The sequence below is a fragment of the Mercenaria mercenaria genome, chromosome 1 (genome assembly GCF_021730395.1).
Source record: "Mercenaria mercenaria strain notata chromosome 1, MADL_Memer_1, whole genome shotgun sequence".
Classification (NCBI taxonomy): domain Eukaryota; kingdom Metazoa; phylum Mollusca; class Bivalvia; order Venerida; family Veneridae; genus Mercenaria; species Mercenaria mercenaria.
Window position 1 is genome coordinate 21,800,076 of NC_069361.1, and position 22,279 is coordinate 21,822,354.

Below are 22,279 nucleotides of genomic sequence, written 5' to 3' on the forward strand. Positions count from 1 at the left end.
CTTCATGCTGCTGATATTTACGGAGTTTATTTTGTTGTTGTTTTTTTTTTTTTGTTGTTTTTTTTTACGGAAGATCGAATATAGTTTTGATGTCGTAAAGCTCAAAAAGCAGCATAACAGAAGAAAAAAAGTGTACATAAAAGTCCCAACATTTTTCACATGTCCACTTATGCTGACGATATATACCTATTATCTTTTAAATTGGTTGAGAACTGTAGCAGCTGAATACACAAAAAGTATGATGGAATGGTTATTTTTTGACAAAATTTCATGACCACGATATTTTCATTGGAATTGAAGCTAGAATGGTTCCATATCTTATTAATTACTTTACTATTGAACAAGCTATCCGCCTCTTCCTAGCGTACATAAGTGGTCTTTCAAAGACTATCCTCTGTCTCCGAAGACACTGCAATATACATGTCATTTGCCTCTTCCATATCATATCCAATCAAATACCCTCCAAATGACCTCGAACAAAAGAAAAACTGAAGCTTAACTGGGATTTGGAATTCAGTTCCTCCAAGTGTCAAGTCATCCACGTGACAAGGAAACATCCTATTCCCTTACAATACAACATGCATAATACAGTACTAGAATGTGTCGCCTTGGCAAAATACTTTGGCGTGGATACTTCAAACGATCTCTCGTGGGACAGACACATTAATAGGTAAAATAAAAAGGCAAACCAAACCATTGGTTCTCATGAATATAAAAGTCAAATTTAAACTCCTTACTTCCAAGACCTTCGTCTGATCGCAGCTGGAGTATAGCTCCGGAGTCTAGTCTCATATACACAAACTCAAATAGACCAAATAAAAACGGTTCAAAGACGGGTCGCGTGTTTGGGCTTTGTCCTACTTTGGTCGCACTTCCAGTGTCACCTATATGCCATATACAGTATTAGATGACGCAGGTTAGATCTCTTGCGCCTCGACTGATGGTTCTCTCTTTTGTATATATCACATATCATCTGGTTGCAATTCCCATGGAAGATTATCTCATCCCCATAACAAGGATTATCGTCCACTGTCTTACACATCAATAACCACTTACTATTACAAATACTCGTCCCCCCACCCCTCTCAGGACTTTAGTCATATGAATGACTTCCCCAACTCTTGAGCAATTCAATGTTGCTATTAGCAATACACACTTAACATGCTTCGCTTCACCATAGCCTTGGTTTTCACCTCTGTTTTAATCTTTTAAATCACTAACACTTTTTTCGATCCCAATTTATTTCTGCTAACAATCTTTGTGACTTGACGCGCACGAAAGTGCCCACGTCCCTGTAAAGAGTCAGGCAGTAAAGAAAGATAGGCAGATAGATATAACTGTCAGTTGCCTTTCATCCGTGTTAAAGTTTTTTGTTGTTGTTGTTGTTTGTATACGCACACGCGGCTCTCGAGGACTTTGTCATTGGCGGAAGCTATTATATGGTAGTTTATAACATGCACTTTCTGAAGCCACTTTCTAAAGTCACTATAAACCTTTTGAAAGATGTGTTGCACTGCACTAAAAATAGTACCAAAACGACCGTTCCATATAAATATTTATGTATATGTCATAGAAAATAGCGGCTTTTGGCCAAAATTTGGGATTCTGATGGTAGCGCCGTGATGGTCCCTGATGACAAAGCACTAACACACATTGCTATATACGGACAAATTTGGCGAGAAACGGTACCTATTACTGCTAATGCTGCGTAGAAATGCATGTTTTACCAAAGTTCGGGAGCTGAATTTTTTCCCTCTGCAACTGACGCAGCTGAGCTTGCAATTTATGATTATAATGAAACGTGTCCGCCTTAAAGCTGTCAAAAGAAACTTCAGTGAAAGTTTATGCGTATTTTTTATGAAGACGCGGCTATTTGGTCAAACTCACTATTTTTTTGTACGTACCAACTTTTATAAAATATGACGATTTCTATGGGTGCCGTTCTTCTCCGATTCTGTCAATATATAGGAAAATATGTTGCCTGGTCATTGGGGACCATCCTTGCCATAGAGATTCATTGAGCTACATGATGAAATACACACACCCTAGCCGACCCCAGCATTATGCAGCAAGAAGCAGAGATTTTCTGCATTTATATATCGGTCCCCTCCTCGAGAAATATAGAAATTTCTTTGGGTGCCGTTCCTCGCCGATTCTGTCGGTATAAAAAAATGTGTTGGTGCATCTGGTAAAAGCAAACGTAAACGTAAATTTTATTTACCGTCGATTTGTGAAACAATGAACATAAGCTCTGTAGAGCTTTTGAGCGACCTTAATTTAAGAACAGTTAAAACCAATTATACCTTACCCCCACCCCCTCCCCCTTTACAGCTGGGTCGACTGAGGTAATCGTGATAAAGTGCATTGTCCAAGGACACACCACAATTGGAGTAACAATTAAGGATTCAAACCCTGGGTCTTCACCTCCGTAGGAAAGCGGTAACCAGGACTCGAGCGAACAGCAAGCTACGATATGATATCTTTCCTTTGTGTCCATCAAGAGGTGTTCCTTGGAAAGGAATTTACATAAGCTATCAGCTTGTTTTCCAATCCATGTATTTGACATGTAAAAATTTGTTGTACATGTTATGTGTATGTTGCCTTAAAAATAAAATATTTTTCAAACTAAGAAGTGTGGGTTCAAATTCCAGTCAGGGATAGGAAATTTCTGAGATGTTTAGGATGTTTTCCAAGCGAGTTAAGGGGCTGTACTGTTCTACGCAGTATTTAGAATGTTTTTGTGCTTTATAACATCAAATAATACTAAAGAATAAATAGGTATTTTCGCGTAGCTTAGATATCTCATTATCTTTATAGACACGTCCGAAGATACTTGGCCAAAGAACTATAGAAATAAATAGACTGTGTATTTTATACTTTTACACTTTTACATTAAAAATGCGTTGTTGGTATTTAAAGTGTCTTTGGTTTTATTAAAAAAAGGGTGCAACCGAGTTAAGGGGCAGTACTGTTCTACGCAGTGTTTAGAATGTTTTCGAGCTTTTTAACACCAAATAATACGAAAGAACCAATAGGTATTATATAGGTACCTTAGATGTCGCATTAGCCGAAGATACTTGACGCACATTAAAAATGCCTTGTCGGTATTTAAAGCATCTTTGGTTTTATTAAAAGGACAAGTAAGGGAGCTAACTGCGTAAAGAGAAATTCCGAGAGAACAAGGAGTTACTATTGTTTTTTGTGTATATAACACGAAGATAGGGGTAAGCATTGTTACTAAAGAAATTACAACGTTTTTTATGTTTATATCATTATACCTTTGCATGGGTGTCTGTTAGGGGTAAACGTTGATTTTTGTTTGTACCAGTTAAAATTAAATTCGTTGTGTATATTAAAGTGGGTGGGGAAAGATAGAAAGTATTCTGAACTTTAAAACTGAGAATATCATTTAACTGATAAAGACGTCTGTTGACACAGGGGGTGCATAGACAGTTGACACATCTGTAAGGGTATAATTTAAAACTAAAACTAGTTAAAGAAAAGAGTAAGCATGGATATAATGTGGTCCCGATGGTCTAAAGCCGATCCGTCTTAAAAATCTTAGTGAACAAATCTCACCACTAGTCACTAAGCTCTTTCAAAGGTCCCTTGACACGGGCACTATCCCAGCTGACTGGACCAAGGCCAATGTCACTCCTTTATTTAAGAAGGGTGACAAAAGCAATCCTGCAAATTACCGGCCTATTGAATTTCCCTAACTTGTATTCTTTGTAAGTTACTGGAACACATCATAGCCTCAAATATTACCAAGCACTTCCAGGTTAACAATGTCCTCTATGACGTACAGCATGGGTTCAGAGAGAAAAGGTCATGCGAAACGCAGTTACTCGAACTTGTAGAAGATCTATCCCGAAAGTTAATTCAAGGCCACCAGACGGACTTGATCCTTCTGGACTTCTCTAAAGCATTTGATAAGGTTAACCATCTGAAACTTCTGTACAAACTTCATCAACATGGCGTTCAGAGCACCACGTTGCAATGGGTCAAGTCTTTCTTGATTGGCAGGCGCCAGTCTGTCCTTGTGAATGGTGAAACATCAGAAGAAGTTCCAGTAACATCCGGAGTCCCACAGGGCTCCGTCTTAGGCCTCTTCTATTCTTACTCTACATTAATGACCTGCCTGAAAATCTGATTTCACAGGTTCGTTTATTCGCCGATGACACTGCTGTCTATTTAACTGTAAATAGTTCTGCCCAAGAAAACATCCTCCAGCAAGACTTAAATAGGTTACAGCTATGGGAAAGTAAGTGGGACATGGAGTTCAACCCCTCAAAATGCACTGTTATGAACATAACAAGGTCAAAAAACCCCTTTAAATCAAAGTACACACTCCATGGCCAAGTCTTGGAAACAGTTCCTGATGCAAAGTACCTTGGGGTCACTATATCCTCAGATCTTAATTGGAATAAACACATCAATTTAGTTACGTCCCAAACACTAAACTTCATCAAGCGAAATATCCCATGCAAGAACCCAAAATTTCGAGAAGTAGCTTATAAAGCCCTAGTCAGCCCACAGCTAGAATATGCTAGCTGTGCTTGGAACCCTTACACCCAACAAAACATCCACCAGATCGAAATGATTCAGCGGAGGGCAGCGCAATGGGTTAATCATGACTACTCCCCTTACAGCAGTGTCACAAACATGCTATGTCACCGACTCAGCTGAGATGGCATACCCTTGAAGATAGGAGATCTGATTCACGCCTACTTATGTTCTACAAGATAGTGAATGGTTTGGTTGCTGTGCCACTCTCCCCCTATGTCAGCCCCCCATCCCGTCAAACAAGACATATGCATCCCCACTCCTATACTCAGATCCTCACTCCCTGTAATTACCCTAAGTACCCTTTCTTTCCAGCCACCATAGTGCTTTGGAATTCCCTTCCAGTACAACTTGTGCAAGCCCCCAACCCTGAATCAGTTTAAGCAGGGTGTGACCAAACTTGTACACAATAATGCTTAATATGATAGACCTGTTTTTAAACTGCTTTTATCTGTAAATCCTTCTTGTTTTTAACACTAACAACTGTATTCATACTTGCAATACACACCATGTATTACTTTTACCCTCTTATCCAATCTACTTTTCACTTCTTGTACAGGCGCGCAGCTGCACATAATACTCGCAGAGAGGAGTGTTCAACACTGCAGTATAAATAGATAGATAGATAGATAGATATAAAGTTACAGGAAGTGTCAGTTTAACAGGTCGGAGACTTCCCCTGGGTTGAGAGACATTCTCTCGATCTAAACTTTAACTAAACACTCTCTCGTTCGAAAGACAGATGTACCCCCTCAGTCTCTGCCAAATTCATGTCAACTCGGACTTCTTTAAATTCTCCTTCTTCCCTCATTCCACAGTCCTGTGGAACAGGTTACCCCAGCATATTGTGACTCTGTCTGATCTTGAATCCTTCAAGCAGGCAGTGGCCCTGTTCCAGTATTAATTATAGCAGTTGTTTTTGTACCCCCCGACAACAAAGTTATAAGGGGGGGTATACTGGTTTCAGGTTGTCTGTCTGTCCGTCTGGTCGTCTGTCCGTAGACGCAATCTTGTGCGCACCATCTCTCCTTATCCCCTTGACAGAATTTAATGAAACTTCACACAAGTGATCAGTACCAACAGTAGTTGTGCATGGGGCATGTTAGGTTCTTTAAGAAAAAAAATTTGCAGAGTTATGGGACTTTGTTTTTTTGTTACTATACTATATACATAGACACAATCTTGTGCGCACCATCTCTCCTCATCCCCTTGACACAATTTAATGAAACTTCACACAAGTGATCAGTACCAACAGTAGTTGTGCATGGGGCATGTTAGGTTCTTTTAGAAAAAAAATTTGCAGAGTTATGGGACTTTGTTTTTTTGTTACTATACTATATACATAGACACAATCTTGTGCGCACCATCTCTCCTCATCCCCTTGACACAATTTAATGAAACTTCACACAACTGATCAGTAACAACAGTAGTTGTGCATGGGGCATGTTAGGTTCTTTCAGAAAAAAAATTTGCAGAGTTATGGGACTTTGTTTTTTTGTTACTATACTATATACATAGACACAATCTTGTGTGCACCATCTCTCCTCATCCCCTTGACACAATTTAATGAAACTTCACACAAGTGATCAGTACCAACAGTAGTTGTGCATGGGGCATGTTAGGTTCTTTCAGCGGCAAAAATTGCAGAGTTATGGGACTTTGTTTCTTGTTAACATACTATGTACATACAGCCTGCATATGCAATCTTGTGCGTGCCTAATCTACCAAACCCTTGCACACAATTTAATGAAACTTCACACAAGTGATCAGTACCAACCCTAGTTGTGCATGTTACATTCTTTTAGATAAATATTCTGCATAGTTATGGGACTTTGTTTTTTGTTACTATACTGTATACATACAGTCCACATAATTATGCAGTCTTGTGTGTGTCAAATTCAATGTACTGTGTCAGTGCATGCGGGGGGGGGGGGGGGGGGGGGGTACATTCATCACCTTTAGTGATAGCTCTAGTTAACCCTCTTTTACTGTTTTTAACATTTTAACAATCATGCTATGTCTCATAGTCTTACTGTCTGGAAGAGGCAGTAATCATAGATAGATAGATAGAACTTAGAAGACAAAATGTCTTCCGATCGAAAGACTCATATAAGCTTAAGCAATGAAACACAATGAAAGAATAATCAAAATTCTCATTTTAGAATGCGCAAATTTATTTCGAATATAGAAAATTATCTTTCTCATCAAAATTTCAAAATCCAAATTATTTGGGAATTTTGTTGAAGCATTTTAATGCTTAAGAAAATTTCTATGACATTGTATTTCTTGTAAAGTTTACTTGAAATAATAAGTTGTTTAAATGAATAGATAATGCGACTGTAATGAAATGATTGTTTTAATTGATTAGATTACCGGTAATTGATTTAGATCGAGAGAATGCCTCTCAATTCAGGGGATGTCTCCGACCTATTTATATAATTATGATAATTTCTGCCCCTTCATACTGCCTAAGCCCTTACATCTAATTACAAGTATTATGGGCATGGTGCTCACTAACTGATTGTGAAGATAAAAGTATAAAACATGTACACCTTCAGCAAGAACCAGACTGACAGATTTGTTGAAATAGAAACGGTTTATTGGCAAGAAGATCTTGCTGACATTTTTATTCGCACGAGTCATGCAAATTAGCAGGGGTTCCACTCGACCTGAAAACCCAATTTCAAAGGTAAAACTTTTCTTCTTAATGGTCAAAGCTATTGCTTTAAAACTTGGAGCAGTTATTCGCCATTAAAAGCTGACTCTGCACAGCAAGTACCTTAACCAGTCAGGGGTGTAACTGTTGTAAGTTATGTAACCTATTTCAGTTACTTTTTCAAGCATTTTATAACCTGTAGTAGTTATAAAATATAGTTAACTCAGGTAAGTTATTCAAAAAAAGTCTTTTTGTTGTTCTCACAAAGTGACCTATAAAGTGAAATTAGTAGCAAACAAATTCTCTTTTAGTTTGAGCATGACCTGATTTATATATAAGCATAATGGGATATTAAGAGTTTTATAGCTTTAAGCAGTGATTTTTTTTGCCCTTTTGGGAAAAGGTCCGGTACCAGATAAATTGGGAAAAATAGCGGGGTTTTTACTCAGATTGGGAATTTTTATAGTTAATTAATAACATCATTTAGAATGCTTCTTCCTTTAATTCTATGTAAATAGCATCAAACAAACTGTTTAAATGGTTAATTCATGGTGACTGTCAATGTAACTAAGTTTTCTTTCTGCAGTCATCAAAATGCAAACTTAATTTGGTCATTTGGGGAATTTTTGGAGGCTAATTGGGGAAAAAGATTGCATTTTTTCAGTTGGGAAAAGGTCCTTTTAGGGGTACTTTATAAAGAAGGAAAAAAATCGCTGGCTTTAAAACTTTTGTGTAAAACTTTATCAGCCTTGCGTAAAAAATTTTTACTGCATAGCTGGAAAGATAAAAGGTCAAGTTTTCAGGAAATAATTGCATTAGTCTCATTCAAAATGAGGAATTGGCACAGGAGGGCTTTGTAATATTTTATGATAACTGAAACAAGTTAAGCAATAACTCAGATGGGTTATAAATGACAGTTATGTGAATAACTACTATAATCGGCACAACCATCACATAGATTATTATTATTATACCAGATTGATATAGTGCCCTTTCCATGATAAACACGTTCAAAGGCGCTTTACATATAGCAGGCGCAGCCACACAGGGCGCGAAATTCATCTACTAGTACAGACACAGAGTGATCTGACCAGAGGAACAGAGTGAGATAAAGCCCCCAGAACAGACAGAGAGAACGTTTTAGATACAGACATGTCCGGCTAACTTTACCTAGCTCTTTGCGAATAGACAGTCTGGTTCTTTAACGTGCCCGGTGTATAGCACCGATACAAGCGAAGCCGTCTTTCCTGGGAAGAACCAGTACAGGCCTCTAGTTAGGTGGGAGCCACTCAAGAGCTTCTCAGAAATTTCCAGTGCCTGGACCGGGATTCGAACCCCGGACCTCTGGATTGACAGTCAAGCGTGTTACCACTAGACCAACGGCCCACCTATAAAGAAAATTATCAGCACGAATATCAAGCAGATAATGTCTGCAGTTAAAATAGGAAGCAGTATCAACAGAATAAATATAGTTGCCATTAATTGGCTCTGAGATATGACACTGACCTCTTAAAGGACTCGTGGGTCAGGCAATGTTGCAGTACTAGGGATGGGGATGGGGGGCTTAACATATTCCACAACACTGTGGATATGGGGGATGGGAAGGAGTACTTGAAATAATCTGACCTGACATCTGGGGTATGGACTTGATGGAGACTGAGCCTGATATGATCTATATGATATGTTTGGTTTACCTTGTTGTGGCTTCTAAGTATTTAGGGAGGGAGACAGCTACAAGGTGATGGTATATTTTGTAGAACATGACACGTTTGGAGTCCAGGTATCGGGCTGATTTGACCGATTTGATGAATGTAACACAAACCGAGTAAGTTGTCTGTGTAGGATGTTTCCTTCTTGTGACTTTGATTACTTAACATTTTGGTGGGTAAGATTTTATGCCCTAATCCAAATGCCACTTAAGTGGCTTTCATATCATGTAAATTGAAATAATACATAGTATACCAGACAGTTTCAATTTTTACTTAAGTTAACATCTGTGCATGTCTGTATAGTTGTTTGTGGTTGTAGTCAAACAGATATATTGCTTATTGAGAAAAGATATCTGTGGAATATGTGATTATTATAATATTATTAATGTATTAACGGCTGCTGATATATTTCCATATATTTTTCTTAAAATTCAAACTGTGATTCTATTTTGTATGAATCTCAAGATATTTTTTGAGAGACAGCTATTTTGATAACAATTATGGTTTATTTTCATTTGCATATTTATTTTGACTCTTGGGGTCTCCACAGCAGAATGGAATCACTACTTCACACAGCTGAGGATTTGATCCTCACGGAAGGTTATGAAGTTGATTCCATGTTTAATGGTTCTACCCAGGTGCTTGAAAAGATCCCTGTAAGTGTTGATTGCTATTTCAGATCGGCCTCTAATAATGACCTTGGGTTACAGTTCAACTTTAAACCTTCAAAAACATTCCTTTTACTTTTATGACCCATGGTTAAATCTTTGGCCACACGAGAATGCAGTTTGCAGCTGATCAGAACTTTAAAAAAAAATTCTGCTCTGTGGGCCAATAAAAAAATTCGGAGTGCAGTGTTTTTAGCGAGTTGGTTGGGAGACAGCAAACATACCTAATTTTAGTTTTGGCCCCATGGTTAAATCTGTTGCCACAGTATCTGTAGCTGAAATTCAGTGTTGCACTTGTTCAAGGAAATATTCACTAAGAATCAGTAGCATAAATGATTTATTGGCCGAACATCAACATGCATTGATCGACCAATCGGGATGCTAAACATAAGACATCACATACTCTTTGATTTTCTGAGTTGATTCTGTCTTGCTTGAAGGATCTTTTATGATATTTTTTGGAAATGGAATGTATTTTCGCTTTAAAAAAAAATCTGCAATTACAGTACCATTGATTAATGTTTATTTTTTGTCAATTTTATGTTGAGGATGCTGAGTGAAAGGGGTTTCGTTATGAACTGTAAAATATTCTGCTTTAACTTAAGGACAGTTAACCAGACTTGGCCATGTAATGGGTTTGTTCCAATTGTTAATTCAGAAATAATACTACTGTTTGCAGATCAAATTGCCCTTTCGTCTTCTTTTAAATCGATAGACTTTTACCTTTACGTCACAAAAGCAGCTGTGCTGAAGCTATTTTTGGATCTCGTCTATACAGGTAACTCCGCCTTTCCGATACGAGTAAAAAATACACTGAATGAACTTGTTAAACATTGGCTGCATGACCGAGAAATGCTGATTTAAATAATGTTGGAAGGGATGTTTAACCGGAACGTAACAGAATGTACTAGATCAAATCTTCATTTAAAATTTAAATAAATCTTGCCACAATGCACACTACATTTAGGTAGCGTGAATATGAAAAAAGACTCTTGTTATACATTACAGGCCTTTTTCTGACTAAATTTTGCTACATACTTTTCTTTTAAATATCTCATGTTTTGCTTTCACAATAATAATAAAATGCGACTGACTCGAGTTGCTGGATTCGCTCATGATTGCTTGAAGGGCATAAGTTCGTCCCGGAACTGACCATGCCTCTTTAGCTGAAAAAAGTTGGCAATTTCTTACGGAATATTTGAGTCTTAGTCTAACTCATTTGACACGATCCTAGTAAACAGTTACGAGTTATTTTCTCCACTCGAAAGAAATTGTCATCGCAAGATTTGGGTTTAAATGCTGATTTTGTTGCGAATATAAGATAGATATAAATTCAGATAAAACTTACATTCATGTATCTCAAAAGGTAGTCCAAATAATTGTAGCTCTACTCAACAGTTGAATATCGTTATATTTTTTGACTGGTCGATATCCCCTTTAGGTAGACAGCGTATTAAGAGGTCTCATTATTTAGACTAATCAAAAAGGGGATTCAATTCCTCATTAATTTATGTAAAAGTTATCATAATTCCCCTTAAAACGATTAACGTTACACATATGTGCAAGCGATAAAACCAATAACTTTACATGACGGTGTACTATGATTAACCTCAATTATTTTGGTCCTTTTAGAGTGACTGTCACAAATATAAAACAAACTAAACGTCGAATTATTTTGACTTATGTGAGTCTATAACTGTTTCTTTCCATGAACGAAGACAAGGCCTATCAACTGCCTGTATATAAATAACTGAAATAGTGTTTAAACGACTTCAGATAAATAGAAGTTAAATTCACATAGATCTACACCAAAATAAAATTTAAAAAACTAGATCTATAATGGAGTTAGATTTGCGATAGTTAAGCTACGGAAGACTCTGCAAAAGTTTGAATATCAAATAAATCAGTTTTTATGGATACAACAAGTACATTTTCTACAAGTGTTGCGTAGCTTGAAGGTTCAATGATGATACCTTTCTATAAAACCATGTATACTTTTGCATGGTTGAAAATTTCGTCGATAATAATTGTCATAACAAAAAAGGCTGTTTTCATTTGAACGTAGTTGAAATATTCTATATTCTATTTTTAAAACAATATATATCTATTATCACCTTATTGCACTTTACAATGTATGCAAGTACGGCGATACTTCAAAGATAGAGTCAGAGCGCACGCTTTGTGTGACGTCAAGATAAAGAAAAAAGTTTCACGACAAGGTGAATGAATGAGGCGGGGTTAACCTGTCAGCATTGCGCCAAAAATAGCTTCAGCTTCACCGTTTTTGTGACGTAAAAGAGCAACTCTATCGATTTCAAAAAGGTTGAAGGGGCAATTTGATCTGCAAACAGTAGTAAGTTCCCAAACGTGGTTTATCGTAGAATAACCCGTGTTTTGAGTTCTTATGCGTAAGAATATATCACGAAGGCCGTAGGCCTGAGTGATTTATTGTTTCGCATTAGAACGAAAAATTCGGGTTATTTTACGATAAATCACACATGGGAACTTATTATTTCGATTTTAACACAACATACTAGTACATGTATCAGCAGTGTTAGAAAAGTTGGTAACTACTTTTTACGACCGTGCTACGCACCTAGGTCAGATGACATCATTGCACAGGAGTGGTTTATTGCAGAATAACCCGAGATAGATTTTGCTCTACATGTACATGTATGTAAGTTATTTACTGGTCATGTTAGAATATCTGATAATTATTTCTCACTTATGTTCACTTAGTGCTCAATACAAGTTAGATAATTTAATGCCCCCACATTTGTGTGTGTGTGTGGGGTGGGGGGGAGTGGGTTGCATGTAGCGTTGTTGTTGTCCAGACAACCATACCATTTTTTCGATTGAAGAGGCTGTTTTTAGCTCATCTGATTTTTTGGGAAAAAATCATGAGTTATTGTCATCACTTGATGGGCATTGGCGTTGCCTGGTTAAGTTTATGTTTAGGTCAGCTTTTCTCCTAAACTATCAAAGTTATTGCTTTAAAACTTGCAACACTTGTTCACCATCAATAGCTGACTCTGTACAGCAAGAAACATAACTCTATCCTGCTTTTTGCAAGAATTTTGGCCCCTTTTGGACTTGGAAAATATCAGATTTCTTGGTTAAGTTTTATGTTTAGGTCAACTTTTCTCCTAAACTATTAAAGCTATTTCTTTGAAACTTACAACACTTGTTCACCATCAAAAGCTGACTCTGTACAGCAAGAAACATAACTCCATCCTGCTTTTTGCAAGAATTATGGCCCCTTTTGGACTTAGGAAATATCAGATATCTTGGTTAAGTTTTGCATTTAGGTCAACTTTTCTCCTTTCCCGCCAAAGCTTTTGCTTTAAAACTTGGAGCAGTTATTTGCCACTAAAAGCTGACTCTGTTCAGCAAGTACCGTAACTCTACATTGCTTTTTGCAAGAATTATGGTCCCTTTTGGACTTAGATAATCATGGGTAGGACAATATATCCATTACACAGAGACAAAAAACAGATGAGCGTCTGTGCACCCACAAGGTGGTGCTCTTGTTGAATTGTGAAGTAGCCAAATATCGGCCTCTGTTATATAGTGAAAAAAGCCCTGTCAAATTCTTTGCCGAAATCAGCACAGCAAAGAAAATTGTGAAGCTACTCAGTTTTAAAGCTTGCCCATTTGAGTCAGATTTTAACTTGAAATATCTCAATATCTGTTATGTATCAAATGCAAAATTAATGTAAAACTAGAAATAGTATTGAAATTTAAAGAAGTGTCCAGTATTTTAAATAAGTTATATTTAAGGAGCAAATACAAAATAATATAAAACAAAATAGGACATAATTATATTGTTCTTTTTCATCATAACAGATTCTTAAATATATCTCTAAAAGAATAGAGGAAATGTGAAAAATGTCATAAATGCCGATAAATGTGGAATTGTTTGTACCCAAGCAAGAGAATGTGTGAAGTTTCATTATATTATGTTGTTCAGTTGAATCATTTAAACTGGGGTCTGCAAATGGAGGGGTGCAAAAGCTCAAGTTTTGCTTAATACTGATTACTTTCACTATCATTTTTAGCTTGACTTATCAAAGAAAATATAGAGCTAATGCACTTGCCCTATCGGTGTCAGCATCGCGTTGCCGTTGGTTAAAGTTTTTGATAAAGTCAAATATCTCTGTTACTATCAAAGCTTTTGACTTGAAACTTAAAACAGTTATTTACTATCACAGTTTTCACCAGGAGAAACAATCCTATAACTCTGATTTGAATTTTGACAGATTTATGCCCCTTCTTAACTTATAATTCTTTGGTTAAAGTTTTTTATAAAGTCAAATATCTCTGTTACTATCAAAGCTTTTTATTTGAAACTTGAATCAGTTATCCACTATCACAGTCTACACCAGGAGAAACAATTCGCATAACTTTTATTTGAATTTTGACAGAGTTATGCCCCTTTTTAACTTAAATTTTTTTTGTTAAAGTTTTATATAACATCCTATATCTCTGTTACTATCAAAGCTATTGACTTGAAACTTAAAATAGTTATTTACTACATGTATATTAGTATATTATCAAAGGCTACACCATAAGAAACAATCCCCATAACTCTGATTAGAATTTTGACAGATTTATGCCCCTTTTACTGGCAAAGCTCTAATTCAGAGTCAAGCACTGAGAAAAGTTAAGCGTACAGCTCTTGTTAGACTTTTAGTGATGGATTTGTGTCAGATAAAATTAAATAATAAAAAACCCTGCATAATCTATTGTTAACCTTTTTGGGTATTTTTTATGGGCAGGGGGTGGGGGAGGTGTTGTTGGGGATGGAATGGCAGGGAGTATACAGGTTACATGAGTGAAAAAGTAATTGAAAAGTGGTTTCTAATGATCTAGTTTTTAGATTTATCACATGTTTTAAAGGTGTTTTTTCCTGCTATAAGGTGTTATAAGTAACAAAACTTCTTTAGAAATTATATTTTGACCATGACCAGGTAGATTCTTTTTGAGAAAACATTTTCTTATTGTGAAAAAGATAAGTGACTTTAATTAAATTGTTGACATAATCTGGTCTCACCTGGTAACCTGGTAACAAATTAATAAATAGTGAGAGTCTTTGAAAGCGTTAATACACGAGAACAATTAATTTTAAATGTACATGTTATTTATAAAACTACATTCTTTACGAGATATGTATTGCCGACTTTTGACCTCACCCAGTTCAGGTATATTTGTTAATGTTATATGCATTGTAAATATGACCATGTGTCTATATTTAATCTATATTTTACTCTTTTGCAGGGATTTAGAATACAGGTCGACTATACAGTATTATCAAGGAAGAAAAGTCAATGTATTTGAAATACAAGGCACAAAAGCACCTGTGTATATAATTGGATTATTTATGGTAAATTATGACTAATATTAGAGAATCAAAATGGATTTAACTATTATGTATAAAGTTAGCAGGGCAATAAATTGATAACATTTTGTGAAATGATATAGATCTAAATAGTTTTGTAAATGTTGTGCATAATGAAATTACCAGTGTGGAAATGGTGAAACTGCACAGTTAATTGACTTGCAACACCTAAATCTGTGTGAAAAGAGGCAAAACAAATTTTTCACATTAGTTACATTGATGATAAGAAAAAAATACGGTTTATACTGTAGTTGTTTACAAGTAAATTTGATGGATAAACACGTTACGGAAAAGCAATATTCAGGAAAGGAGTCATCGAAAGGAAAGTTTGGACATTTTAAAGTTTAATCTGAAAATTAGCCATATCATTGATTATGACTTTTATCGCAGTCGACTGGCACGAAGGAGAAGTTACAAAGGCTATATTAACTTTTGGCAAGTGTACTGACGTACTATCCCAGTACTGCCGTTATATCAAAAACATATCATATTGAAATGGGAGATTTAAATTTAAAACCTGACTAGGGATTAATTCAAGCAGGCCGAAATGTCGGCTGTGAAAAGAAAGTATGTAAAAATTATAGTGTTCTCAATGAGCGTCTCTTCTGTCATATTTATATAAATATTAGTTAGGATTGTAACAGTATATATTGATCTCAAATTATCGACTTTGAAAATATTTGGATTTCATATACAAGATTCCATTAACCTATATATAACATTGCTATCCCACTATGATATTGTCCTAACTGATATTAAATGAGATTAAATATATGGAAAGCGAAAGTTTTAAGTGACAAATCATTTAATAGGACTGATGTTTTTAAATTCTACGAAAACAATAAACTGTAATGGCAGAAGCAGATAATGAAGATGAAAAATTTGTGAAGAATATTATTCATGAGTTATCAGCCTTCCAAAAATCAGATACAACAAATAAAACCGGTGAACAGGCAGCAGAAACTGTCGATACTAAACATAACTCAGAAATGAATGGTCCAGAACAAGTTTCTGAAGCTGAGAAAAGCGAAACTGTAACATCTGAAAATGTCTCAACAAGGGAAGATAAATCTGAAGAGCCCGAAGCTTCAAATGCACAAGCACAAGAGCCCACTAAGCAGCCAAGTAGAATAATCCGATTATCAAGGCCATATAACCCTTATAGTTCTGCAAGAACATCTGTTACTTCTGTAACCACTAGCTCTTCAGCTTCTATTTCATCGCAGTCCACTTCATCAACAGTAAATGGAACTGTTACCAGCTCTACTGTGGGTCCTGGGGCTCCAGGTAGCAGGTTGGCTGCCTTACAGAGACCAGGGAGTCCAATGCATCGAATATTGCAACGGGCACAGAGTCCAGCCCTTGCTGCAGCTGCCAGAATGACAAGGCAAACTTCAGGAGATGGCACACCTACAGGGGTAAGTTTTTGAAAATTACACTATGACTTAAGTCAGTATTTATGCAGTGTTGAAGTAACTTGAAACCTTATTTGAAACTTGATAGAATTGAAGGAAATGCAAGGTTGTTTATTAGTGATATGTTAATTCTTTTGAGTTTAATCATAATTCAGTTTAGTGAATCAAGACTGACTAGATATGAAATTTAAGGAACATCTGTCTAGGTTTTCATTTTGTTTTCGACTTACTAGAGTGTCGTATTACGCTAGCCTGATACATGTATCATACAGGGTGTAAACCAGTCATATATTTAGCTGGCAATGAACAAAATATGAAATTTGAGTTTGCAAGCACGAAGTTTATGTAATGTTTTTTTAATGCTACAGTTTAGAACTTTCTGCTTTTAGCATGTTCAATGCTGCATTAATAACTTAATCTACTAAAAGATTTAGGAAACAAGGAAATTTGACAATAACTATTTCAGTTAGAAGTCAGTTTAAGTCATTTATGTGTATAACCTTATATTTAAGGCATGTTTAATCTGAACAATCACATTTTATAGATTAACATGAATAGTAAATGATGTAATGTAACCTGTTATAATTTTATTAATGGAATTTTTGAGGACAGAGTAGTTCTGCATGTATATTTGCGTTTCACTGTCATTTACACATCATTTTCAGGAGAATAATACTGTATCAACTCCAGCTTCAGGCTCTGAGGAACAGTCTCAAAATAACATTAACCAGCAATCACCTGAAAATAAAGCCTCAACTACAACTGAGTCAGGAAATAGTGATAATTCAACATCTAGATCAGTTCTTCCACCAAAAATCCAAAGTTCTAGTTTGACCAGTTCTATTTTGTTGAGAAGGCCCCAAAGTCCTTTAAATACTGGAAAGTCGCAGTTGCTAATTCACAAACAGACCTCTCTTTCTGGTGCTGAGAGTGCCAGCCCAAATGGTCCTCATTCTCCAAAGCAGTTTAGTCCAAGAGACAATCAACTCACAGCTTCTATGGACGAAAGTCAAACTGCTGATAAAGTTGCCATTAGGAATAAATTGAGAGCTAACAGTTTTCGTTTGAAAGATTTGCTCACCAAAAAACCTTTTGTACGATCTCGGGATGGAAGTAAAGATGAGAATGGTGAAGAAAATGGTGAACAAAATGCTGATAATGTTAGTGATGAAAGTAGTAGAAAAGTTGGAAGTGTTACAGAAGCGTCAAATAAAGTAAGTGAGGCAGGGACAGATAGAACAAGATGGAGACGTGAGGGATTGTCCTCACTTGCCAGGTCTAGATCTACTGCTTCAGAGAAAACTGCTACTCTTATATCAGCGAGATATCTCAGAACTAGAACTAGAAACAGTCCTCAGTCATCAACTGGTGACAAAGAGGCTGCTAATGGTGACAATGGTAAAACTGCTGAGAAAACCATAAATGAAAATGCAAATTCTAAGTCTGAAAATGACACTTCTACTTCAGTTGTTAAAACTGATGAAATTGAAATAGGTTCTCAAAGTACTAACAGGGTTAAGCCGGATGATATTTCAGAGAATAAACATGACACGGGAGTTACAGGGTCTGCCCATAGGAGTAGGGTCACAGTGGGTGCAACTTTGTTACGCAGTCCAAGAACACGAAGTACATCTGGAACTTCTAATGTGCCATGTTCTCCTGTTGAAAAATCAGGGCCTCAAAATGGTCTTGAGGACACTTCAAGCAACAACAGTAACTTTCAAAATGAACCTGACAATATTAGTAAAATTGTAAATCCAGCAAGTGATTCTGATGCAGACAGGAAAATAAAAGCTTTGTCTGATCTTGAAAAAGAAACAGATGTTAATTTAGTGTTCGATTCTGAAAATATAGGTCAGACTGTGCCAGCAGCTGAAGATGAGTCAGGAATTAGTGAAAAAAACATGGAATATAGAAGGTCACAGTCTGAATTTACTGGTTCCCAGCCTAATGCTGAGGAATCACATAAACTTCATAGAAACTATTCAGAACCAACTACTTCAGATAAAGAGCAGTCTTCCATACGAGGCAGCAAGTCTTATGACAACACTCCTGATGCAGATTTCGCAAGATCGTCTCCAGCATTGAAGCGAAGTTTGGCAGTTACTGACTTAGATAAAGCAATGAGAGATAGGGATCAACAAAAGTTGAGCTCTATTTTCAAGGACAACAGCAAAGATGCTGGTGAATCGGGGACAAAAGTACCATCCAGTGAAGATAAAACTGAAGGTAAGGAATTTTTTATGCCCCCAGCATCTACTAATGCGGGAGGCATATAGTGATTGTCCTGTCCATCCGTTTGTCCGTTCTTTCATTCGTTCGTTGTCGGTACGAGGTTAACCAAATGGGACCGTTTCGTCTAGCATTAATACCCCTTACTAGAATGACTTGATACTAATGCAGATGTAACCTGTGACCATTCCTCATCTTCAGACATCACCTGACCTCAGTTTGACCTTGACCTTGACCTCATTTTGGACTTTGGTTGCTTTATATGGACCATCTCTTGGTTAACCAAATGGGACCGTTTCGTCTAGCATCAATACCTCTTACAAGAATGAATTGATACTAATATAGATGTGAACTGTGACCATTCCTCATCTTCAAACATCCCTGACCTCAGTTTGACCTTGACCTTGTTTTGGACTTAGGAGCAAAATCTATCAGCAAGGATGCCACTGGGGACATCAAGCGTTTATTGAACGCAGCTCCTTGTTTTCTTCTGTACTGTAAAATCATTATTATTTGTGGGGGATTTATTTTCGTGGATTTCGTGGCTCAGCTCAACCACGAAATTTAGTCCCAACGAACAAATTGTGCCCACGATAATATTAATTGTATGCAGTGTTGCCAAAAAAGACCGTCGGATCTGATCCATAGTTGTGTACATGCGGCAGTACTGACCTGCAGCTTTCGTGTAGTTTATGGAGGCTCCATCATCAATAAACATAGCTATGCGTCGGAACAAAACCACCTATCATTCAGACATTTACCCGTGGTTTGTTTACGACATGCTTGTCAAAGTAAAAGTAGATACTAAAAATTTTGCAAAATTTATCCAAATGAAAGTCTAGTTTTGACACTTTTTAATTGGCGCCACCTTTTCTTATTGAATATTTCACAGTTTCATTAAGTTTTGCAATTTAGGGTTCGTATAATTATAGATAACGCGGTCGTTAATTGGCACATGGTCACTTGCTAATCTCCCACGGCGTAGATTGCAAATTTGGTAACCATGGTAGCGCTGTTTGACACATGTTTCACATTCAAGAACAAAATGATAACTTAGTACTAGATCTATTCCTGTGGAAATTACAAAAAAAATTTTTTTTTTTCAAAAATCCTCGAATTTATGTTCCCACGAAACAGCCGTTTTGGCCAAAACCACAAAATTTCATGCCTACGAAATTAAATAATTTCACAATATTTGCTAATCGCCATACTTAACTGATTCAGAAGGTATTTTGTACCAAGGTTATTTTGTAAAAGAAAATATAGGTAAAGAGTGTCAAAACTGTCTTGATTTAAACAAATTTCATATGAAAAACTATTTCTATAGTTTTTTATATCCCCACAAAATGAAGTTTGGGGGGCGGGGGGGTGTATATAGGAGTGAGCTCGGCGGTCGGTCGTCAGTCCGTTGGTTTTATGGTTTCCAGATGATAACTCATGAAAGGCTTGACCGAATTAAATAATTTTTGGTACACAGGTGTAACATCAGAAAATACAGGTCAAGTTCGAATTTGGGGTCAGTAGGTCAAAGGTCACAGTGACCCTGAACAGTTAAACGGTTTCCAGATGGTAACGTGAGAACGCTTGGGCCTAGGATCATAAATTTTGGTACAGAGGTGTAACATCATGAAATACAGGTCAAGTTCGACTTTGAGGTCTGTAGGTCAAAGGTCAAGGTCACAGTTACTCGGAACAGGTAAACAGTTTCCGGATGTTAATTTGAGAAATGCTTGGGCCTAGGATCATAAATTTTGGTACACAGGTGTAACATCATGAAATACAGGTCAAGTTCAACTTTGAAGTCTAGGTCAAAGATCAAGATCACAGTGACTCGGAACAGTTAAATGGTTTCCGGATGATAACTTGAGAACGCTTGGGCCTAGGATCATAAATTTTAGTGCATAGGTGTAACATCATGAAATACAGGTCAAGTTCGACTTTGAGGTCTGTAGGTCAAAGGTCAAGGTCACAGTGACCCGGAACATTTAAACGGTTTTCGGACAATAACTTAATAACTTCAGAATGCTTGGGACTAGGATCACGAAACTTAATTGGGAGGTTGGTCATGACCAGCAGATGACCTGTATTGATTTTGAGTTCCTAAGGTCAGAGTGACCCAGAACATTTAAACCTTTTCCGGACTTAACTTGAGAATGCTTGGGCGGAGGATCATGAAATTTCATAGGGAGGTTGATAATGACCAGCAGATGACCTTTATTTATCCCCCCGCCAAAGGCGAAGGGGATATTAAAAATGCTCTCCGTGCGTCCGTCCGTCCGCAATGATCTTTGTCCGGAGCATAACTCCAAAAGTGCTGGAGGGATTTTCTTCAAACTTCATACACTGATAGAACACATTGGGAGGAAGTGCAGTGTGCAAGAACAATAACTCTACCTTGCCTGTTTTTTGAGTTATTCCCCTTTATCTTATTTTCTTAAAAAAATTTGTCCGGAGCATAAATCCAAAAGTACTGGAGGGATTTTCTTCAAACTTTATACACTGATAGAACACATTGGGAGGAAGTGCAGTGTGCAAGAACAATAACTCTACCTTGCCTATTTTTAGATCACCTGTCACAAAGTGACAAGGTGAGCTTTTGTGATCGCGCGACGTCCGTCGTCCGTCCGTCCGTGCGTGCGTAAACTTTTGCTTGTGACCACTCTAGAGGTCACATTTTTCATGGGATCTTTATGAAAGTTGGTCAGAATGTTCACCTTGATGATATCTAGGTCAAGTTCGAAACTGGGTCACGTGCGGTCAAAAACTAGGTCAGTAGGTCTAAAAATAGAAAAAACCTTGTGACCTCTCTAGAGGCCATATTTTTCACAAAATCTTCATGAATATTGGTCAGAATGTTCAACTTGATGATATCTAGGTCAAGTTGGAAACTGGGTCACATGCCATCAAAAACTAGGTCAGTAGGTCAAATAATAGAAAAACCTTGTGACCTCTCTAAAGGCCATATTTTTCATGGGATCTGTATGAAAATTGGTCTGAATGTTCATCTTGATGATATCTAGGTCAAGTTCGAAACTGGGTCATGTGGGGTCAAAAACTAGGTCAGTAGGTCTAAAAATAGAAAAACTTTGTGACCTCTCTAGAGTCCATACTTGTGAATGGATCTTCATAAAAATTGGTCAGAATGTTTATCTTGGTGATATCTAGGTCAAGTTCGAAAGTTGGTCACGTGTCTTCAAAAAGTAGGTCAGTAGGTCAAATAATGAAAAAACCTTTTGACCTCTCTAGAGGTCATATTTTTTAAGGGATCTGTATGAAAGTTGGTCTGAATGTTTGTCTTGATGATATATAGGTCAGGTTTGAAACTGGGTCAACTGCCATCAAAAACTAGGTCAGTAGGTCTTAAAATAGAAAAACCTTGTGACCTCTCTAGAGGCCATACCCTTGAATGGAACTTCATGAAAATTGGTCAGAATGTTCACCTTGATGATATCTAGGTCAAGTTTGAAACTGGGTCACGTGCCTTCAAAAACTAGGTCAGTAGGTCAAATAATAAAAAAAACCTTGTGACCTCTCAAAAGGCCATATTTTTTCATGGGATCTGTATGAAAGTTGGTCTGAATGTTCATCTTGATGATATCTAGGTCAAGTTCGAAACTGGGTCAACTGCGGTCAAA

At 36.9% G+C, this 22,279-nt stretch overlaps 2 protein-coding genes across 2 annotated transcripts in view; both read left to right on the forward strand.

The window, feature by feature from the left end:
* The first annotated feature begins 2,950 nt into the window (after positions 1-2,950).
* Positions 2,951-16,939, forward strand: LOC128549958 (uncharacterized). The gene is made up of 3 exons (XM_053528003.1): positions 2,951-3,224; positions 14,877-16,415; positions 16,925-16,939. Exons 2-3 carry the CDS (start codon positions 15,849-15,851, stop codon positions 16,937-16,939), a joined length of 582 nt encoding a protein of 193 aa, XP_053383978.1. The 5' UTR covers positions 2,951-3,224; positions 14,877-15,848.
* A 143-nt stretch (positions 16,940-17,082) lies between these two features.
* LOC123524107 (formin-like) overlaps positions 17,083-22,279 on the forward strand; it is a 74,424-nt gene continuing 69,227 nt past the window's right edge. Inside the window, exon 1 of the mRNA XM_053528602.1 lies at positions 17,083-18,641. Within this exon, the coding sequence (XP_053384577.1) occupies positions 17,411-18,641 (1,231 nt within the window). The 5' untranslated portion in view covers positions 17,083-17,410. The remainder of the gene's footprint in view (positions 18,642-22,279) is intronic.